The 7,679-nt window shown below is 42.1% G+C and overlaps 1 protein-coding gene across 1 annotated transcript; it reads right to left on the bottom strand.

Moving 5' to 3' along the window:
• Positions 1-515: 515 nt before the first annotated feature.
• LOC147607946 (uncharacterized) lies at positions 516-4,489 on the bottom strand. Its single transcript, XM_086790002.1, has 3 exons — positions 2,911-4,489; positions 2,709-2,815; positions 516-972 (listed from the first exon to the last, which is right to left on the bottom strand). The coding sequence occupies exons 1-3, from the start codon at positions 4,310-4,312 to the stop codon at positions 787-789; spliced, it is 1,695 nt and encodes a 564-aa protein (XP_086646128.1). The 5' UTR covers positions 4,313-4,489; the 3' UTR covers positions 516-786.
• Between the last annotated feature and the right edge of the window lie 3,190 nt (positions 4,490-7,679).

The following is a 7,679-nucleotide window of genomic DNA, read 5'->3' as shown; positions in this document are numbered from 1 at the left end:
ATTTTTAACATAAGCAATACACATTCACTGCCTTACAATAGAATGCGAGTTCTCACTCTTGGCTACCCTCTTGTTTGCTTATTTTTTTTGGGATCCTTACATAGCTTGATGGCTTCTTGCACCATGTATATGATTGAGTGTAGGCTTCTCCCTCTACCTCACTATTAAGAGAGAACCACCATGAAGGCCATCCTATTCTTACCTCTATCTAGGGAAAGAGAGCCATACCTTCACTCCCATGGCCATCAAAAACAAGGAGAGGATGTGAATGATACTCTCACAGGACGGACCCACACAAGAACTGTACTCACTCACAAAGGACCCACATAGGAAGTTTCTCTACAAAAAAAGTACCAAATGACACTTATTTTGGCATAGGTTAAGGGGGGGGGAGAGAGAGAGAGAGAGAGAGAGAGAGAGAGAGAGAGAGAGAGAGAGAGAGAGAGGGAGGGAGGGAGGGAGGGAGGGAGGGAGGGAGAGGTTTTGGGGGGTCAATGTTGATAGAAATCTATAAATGAAATTGAAATGAAAGTTTATTTGCACATGTAATAATGCCATGGCTTGCAAAATTCATATACATAATGGATCACTCTGGTTCCATGCTTAATCATAAAAATCGTTTGAATCCTTTTCAATGAAAACCCTTGCCCTTTTAGAAATCAAGGAAACCCAAGAATGAATCTATACAAAAAGAAGGCATCAAGATGGTGGATATGTCTTTAGAAGGTGACAATTTAGTGAAGTAGATCACTCTTAGAAGTTTCACACATGAGGCAACACTCTTTTCTAGCATGTGCAAGCAATGTAGGTTGATGGATGATGATAGGTATGTGGCACTTTGAGCTGTGCAAGAATGTATTCTCCCTGTAATCCGGCAAGCAATTGGGTGATGTAGATTTGGCACAACTCCAATTCATGGGGGCTTATGCTCATTGATTTACCATCTTTAGAGGTGTAATAATAGATTGTTTCCTGTCCATATCCACAAAACACACACTTCATGAATTATAAGCATGAAAGCGTCAAGTTGAATTAAGTATCAACATTTTTTCTTCTAAGCATTTTAATGTTTCTTTTATAAGAAGGCATATTAAATAGTTTAGGATATGATTTATAACAGTGATTTCTCATGTTGGTTCAAAATGATTTAAAATACCCTTTTAAAAATGTATTTTTCATGTGTGTGTGTGTGTGTGTGAGAGAGAGAGAGAGAGAGAGAGAGAGAGAGAGAGAGAGAGAGAGTCTAGGCAAAAAAACCTAGATAAATTGATTTAGAATTTAGACTCTTGCCATGATTGTAGCTTGTTCCATTACACTTCTTCAGTCCACATACACTTTTCTTAATATTTGTATATGATAAAGATGAAGTCTTCTATATCACATTATAAGCTCCTTCCAAACAAAGATAAGGATTGATTTTCATTTTATAAAGAAACCCAACCAAAGAAACCCAAAATGCTATTCCTAGTGATATCATTAACTTTCTAAATTTCCTTTAGTAACTTAGTTGACTTTTATTTAATGATTATGTTAATTTTTCTAATAAGGCTCTAATAAAAATTTTACAAAGGGCATGCAAGATGTGCTTCAAAAGGCAAGTTTTGTGGTGTTAGGTGCAATATGGGAGGCCCAAGATATAAGTAGTGTGGTAGGGTAAAAGGAAGGTTTTGGTATCCCACATTGTTGGTGGTAATTTGGCTTTTTCCCCCTATGGATGATGCATGCATTTTACTTTCCCCCAAAAAGAAAGGATTGTGGATGTAACATGTCACTAACGTCTACATGTTTAACTCAATGACAAATAAGAACATCAACAAGGGCTTGGGGTGGGTTCATATTGTTTAAAGCCATAGGTTTTTCCATACCTTTGAAGGTTATTATTGATTGTTTTTAGGCACAACGGAAGGGGAGTGGATAAGTGAATTCCTAGAAAAAAAGGAACTCTTCCAACTTGAGTTCTTCATCAATCAAAGGCATTCACTTCCACATTGACTCGCATTACGTTGCTATGGACACACACAATGATGTTTACATAATGGGAGTGCTTGCAACTTGCAAGCAATGAGCATTTATAGTGCCACCATAATTTATTGAATGTAGTCATTTGAAAGGAAGGAGTAGAACGTTGGAGACTTCCTATACTTTGGAATATGAAGAATGTGGCGGCCAAAGAAAGATTTGTTTGAAGGCGACTTTTGCAGATGGGGCTTGCAAAAGATGAGAGGCTTGAGAGTGCTAGTTACTACCTAGGAAAAGGAAAGGGACTTCTATTGGGATGATGTGTTCTGAGCATTTGCTATTATTGAGTTGTCAAAAGATGGTATTTCTTTTTTAAAATTAAATTTCTAGTATGGAAAAGGACAAACACTATTAGTGTGTGCATGTGAGAAGAATTATTGTGAGCATTTGCTAGTTTGTTGATTTGTAGAAATGAAGGAGATTTTCTCTTTTAAGATGGAATCTATATGATTGAAAATCAAGTCTATTGACTAATGAGGTTATTGAAAATAATTTTCTTTTCTTGAAGTGCCATTTGGCTAATGGCTAATGAGGTTGTGCTTATTTATTTAAGAAGAATACCCTTTTTTTGTTGTGTGTGTGTGTGTGGGGTGGGGGGGGGGGGGGGTTCATTTAATTATAGTGCATCCAGCCTGGGCGTATGAAATCGAATTTTCTATTTCATTGAAAAAATGTCAACACTCACTCACCATGCACGCGTCGTTGAGGGTGGCCAATGAACCGGTGGCGCCGCCATAACCGCCAGGCCGAGGAGGCGGTGGCGGGCAATCCTCGGCGCGTCCATATGTCCCTGCGCCTGCCAAAAATCAATCGATTTAACTAAAAAGAGAGCTCATAATCTCAAACAAAACAAAATCAAGTGAGGTTCCTGCAGTTGCAGGATTTTCCCACCTGCCACAGCTCCGCCGCCAGCAGAGTAACCAGCACCACTTCCCAGGCCGCCTGCAGCAAGAGCCGTGGTAGCACCGCCGCCGCCTCCGTAGCCGCCTCCATAGACTGGGGGCGGAAGAGGAGGCGGAATGCGGCGCTTCTTCTTCTTGACGAGACAAACCAGGAGCGTGAGAACGACCGCGATGGCAAAGGCGCCAGCAACGCATACACCCACGATGGTGCCGGCGGGAACGTGGTGTCCGTGGGTAGGAGGGGGAGGGCCTGTGTTGAAAGAAGGAGAGGGGCTGGGCGCAGAGAAAGGCGTTGAAGGACCAGAGTGAGGGGGTGTATTATATGGGGAGGGTGGAGATGAAGGGTACAGAGGGGGGCTAGGTGGTGGGGCAGGAACTCCAGGGGGGCTAGCTGGAGAGATGGGAGGGTGGCCTTTGGGAGGACCACCACCATAAGGTGGGCTTTCTGGAGGAGCGCCGCCATAAGGAGGGTGGCCTTTAGGAGGACCGCCACCATAAGGTGGGCTTTCTGGAGGAGCGGCGCCATAAGGAGGGTGGCTTTTAGGAGGACCGCCACCATAAGGTGGGCTTTCTGGAGGAGCGGCGCCATAAGGAGGGTGGCCTTTAGGAGGACCATAAGGAGGACTAGTGCCATATGGAGGAGCATGGTAAGGAGTCCCTGGAGTTGGAGGAGTTTCATATGGGGGCTTGGATGGAGTAGTTGGAGGAGTGTAGTATGGAGTCCCTGGGGTTGGAGGAGTTTCATATGGGGGCATGGATGGAGTGGTTGGAGGAGTGTAGTAGGGAGTTCCTGGAGGAGTTTTGCCATATGGGGGCTTGCCAGGAGGAGTGTTGCTATATGGGGGCTTGCCTGGTGCACTTGGAGGAGTGTAAGATGGTACACCAGGAGGAGTCTTAGTTGGAGGATATGAGCCTGGAGGGGCTTCCGGTGGTGTGTATTTGGGAGGGTAATTAGGGGATTTAGGTGGTAATGGTGGGCATGGGGTGGTGGAGGGAGGTGATTTGTAAGGGCTTGGAGGTGGAGATGAAGCAATGGGAGGAGAATAGGGCGGGTATTCCACTTTTGGTGGTGGGAAGGTGGCAGTGGGAGGGGGAGGGGACTCAATAGTGGGAGGGGGAAGGGAAACAAAGGGAGGAGATGAGGGCAGGGGTGGTGGGGGTGAAATGTAGTAATAAGGTGGTGAGGGGTGCTGAGGAGGCTTGTTTTCTGGTGGGCATTCAGGCTGAGGGGGAGGGGGCGGTGGCGGTGGTGGTGGTGGGCATTCTGGTTTAGTAGGAGGAAGGGGTGGTGGACATTCTGGTGTAGGGGGGGGAGGGCATTCAGGCTTAGGAGGAGAAGGTGGCAATTCAGGGCCCTTGTACCATTTCAATTCTCTTTTACCCATAGCCATATTGCTTGATTGATTGATTGCTCACCTTAATCAAAGGCTAATCTAGAGCCTTGCAACGGCAAAACGATTGAAAAAGCGTGCTGGAAGCTCAGATCACCATAGCCAAACCTTGGCAAAGGAGTGGTAGAAGGGAGTAATGCAGTGCAATGTAAGAAGAAGAGATGGCTGAGGTGGGTAAGGCAAAGTGAAGAAAGCTTCTCCTTATATATACAAAGGCCACCATCACTTTAGAGAGAGAGAGAGAGAGAGAGAGAGAGAGAAGGTGGGCCTCTTGAACCTTCCTGAATCGATGATTCAAAAGCCTTGTGCGCAAGACTGCCCATCACCCTTGAAGTACGTCCTTGAAGTACGAGAGGCTTTCAAGAAAGTGGGCGTAACCACAAATACATACAGTTCTCTGTAGCCGACCGCGTGTGTGTGTGTGTGTGTGAGAGAGAGAGAGAGAGAGAGAGAGAGAATACATAGCTATATCATATACAGCATCCGTGTGTGCCCGCGTGTGAGAGAGAGAGAGAGAGAGGGGGGAGAATACGTACGTAGCTATATCATGTATGCTTTTTTGTGATATCAGCAACGGGTTTTCATGTAATTTTGAAAGGCATACGGCTTTGTATCTTGTGTGTGTGTGTGTGTCTGAGACAGATAATATTGTGTGTGCGTGAGAGAGAGAGAGAGGATATTGTGTGTGTGTGTGAGAGAGAGGATATATTATGTGTGTGTGTGTGTGAGAGAGAGAGTCTAGAGAGAGGATATTGTTTGTGTTCGTGTGTGTGTGTGTGTGTGTGAGAGAGAGAGAGTGTGAGTGAGTGAGTGAGTGTGAGGGGATATTGTGGACGCTTACTGATGTACGCGAGGCTTTCAAAAACGCGCGCGTGCTATGATCACAAAAGTACACACTAAGCACTTACCGACCATCTGTGAGAGAGAGACCATATGAGGGATGAGGGAGAGAGAGAGAGAGAGAGAGTCGTGTCACGTGTGTGTGTGTGAGAGAGAGAGAGTCGCGCGCGTGTGTGGGTGCGTTTTAGAGAGAGAGAGAGTGTGAGTGTGTGTGAGAGAGATTATACGTATTAAGCTCCTTGCCCCCCGTCGTGTTAAAATTATGGATTTGTAACACACCGTATACTATCGTAAGGTCGTCTTTGAAAGGCTACGGATTTGTATCTCATGAAAGAGACTATGCTTCCACAACGTCCACAACGTGCAAGTAATAATTAAGTTACTTTATCTACTCACATAACCAGATTTGTAGTGTAATTTTCTCGGTTGGAATCCAGAAATTCTGATTGAAATTTGACCTCGGCTTCAATTTTAAGGGATGAAATTTGTATATTTTAGTAATAAATCTTGGCATGGGTGGGTGTGTGTGCATGAGTATATATATATATATATATATACATATTCTCCCAAACACAAATCTTGGCATTTGTATGATTTTTTGGTGATTTTTAAGTCTAAATCCTTGTTAAGCCTAAGCATTGCCTTTAAATTTAAGGGTTGAAAAAAAGTTTTTTTTTGAGCACAGCCTAGCTGTAACCTAGCATTACATTGCAAATTAATCAAATAATAATTAGCCACATTGCCATATGATAAAGGCCCTGGTTACATACAGCCCATGCATGTTGTCCCTTCAACACAAATTTTACTCAGTAATTAAATTTGGGTTATGGCATATCCAGGCTTTACTCTATTAATTAGCCAAATTTTAGACACTATTTTGCTACATTGTTCTACTCAGTAATTAGATAGTTAGCCAAATTACATGTTGATACTTCTCACAAATGTTTGGCTACATTGCTTTACTTACATGTTGTTTTGTTGTAATGAGCCTAATATTTTGCCATACTATTTAAAGGCTCCATGTACAATACATTGCGTCTAAGGTTATTTTTTCCCATTTGCCACATTGTGAAAGCTCCATGTACAAGGCATTATAGTATCTACAATACTTTGCTTGATAGTTTAATAATTAGCCAATTTCTCAAAAATTCATGCATGGATTATTGGATACTTCTTTAGATAGACAATCCTCATCATTCACTCCACAATTTTGATGTAAAGGTAAACGTTGGCATAGTAATGTTATGATTCTCCCTTTGGAAACTTGTAAGCATCTAGTTTATCTAGGACTTGACACTTGAGCTACCAAGACATTGACTAGGCTAGTGCTAATGGCCAAGAACTTGGTGAAAAAGTAAGGTAAAAATGTATTTGCGTGAGCAAGGGGACATAAAAATGTATTGGCGTGAGCAAGGGGACATTCATGCATGACCAAAATTCTCCAAGTTTTCTTTTTAAAATAAAAAATTTGAGACATATAGAAAAGTGGTGTACACCCACATTCACCATATAATTATGCTTTTTCTAAAATTTGGCATGTTGGAAACGTATGTAGTAGAATCCAACAAATCAGTCACTTTTTTGGAAAGGTGACATGGATTGGTACTAATGATACCTTACAATTTTATATCTTTGGTGCTATACTTTACAACTCAACTCTAAGTGCTTTTACACTTCAAATCTCTCTCTCTCTCTCTCTCTCTCTCTCTCTCTCTCTCTCTCTCTCTCTCACACACACACACACACACACACACACCAACCTTAGTTCCATTACTTGCTTTTGCTTCCTATGATTGCTACACATTTCATAGTCATTCCCTTATTCTTTCACTTGCTCAAGACAAGAAGGGCATGGCCTACATAAGGATCAATGAGGTTGTCAAAAGTGACACTTCTACTAGGCACCTTTATCAATAAGCACACCAAAAGGAAAAAAATTGACTTTTTAGCACCAAAAGCTAAGCTTATGTGAAAATTCTATCCTTTAAACTCTACCTACTTCCTTCCTCAAAATTAAGAAATGAAATCTATGGTACTTGAAGAGCTCTACATTACACATGCTTGCTATCTTATGCTTCTTCTTCTTCATTTTTTTTTGTACTCGCTCTTTGAATAAATTAGGAAAATCAATAAAAAGCCTCAAGGACACCTATCAACACGTGAAACTTATGTCACCTAAGTAAACTTGTGCATATGATTTGCATGCACACATACATAGAAACTATGCAACCAAGAAGAAGCTTACTTTATGCAATCCATGAGAAACTTACTTTATGCAATCCATGGGAAGCTTATTTAATGATGCCCCCATGAGAAGCTTACTTAATGCAACCCATGAAAAGGGATTTACATCATGCACTTTACATATTTGTATTGGAGCTAGTGTATCGAAGATAGCTTCAAAACTTGTTTGTTCATCTCTTCTTCCACAAGTAGAAGCAATGTTTTGGCCACGGCAATGTTGTGGAGTTTGCGACTTCCTTCACATGTTTCCAAAAGAATTATTGATAGTTTAAATTTGAAGCAT

The sequence above is a fragment of the Cibotium barometz genome, chromosome 54, assembly GCF_041138505.1.
Source record: "Cibotium barometz isolate CiBa-2024 chromosome 54, ASM4113850v1, whole genome shotgun sequence".
NCBI lineage: Eukaryota > Viridiplantae > Streptophyta > Polypodiopsida > Cyatheales > Cibotiaceae > Cibotium > Cibotium barometz.
The sequence above is the reverse complement of the archived record's forward strand: the minus strand, read 5'-3'. Positions and strand labels throughout refer to the sequence as shown.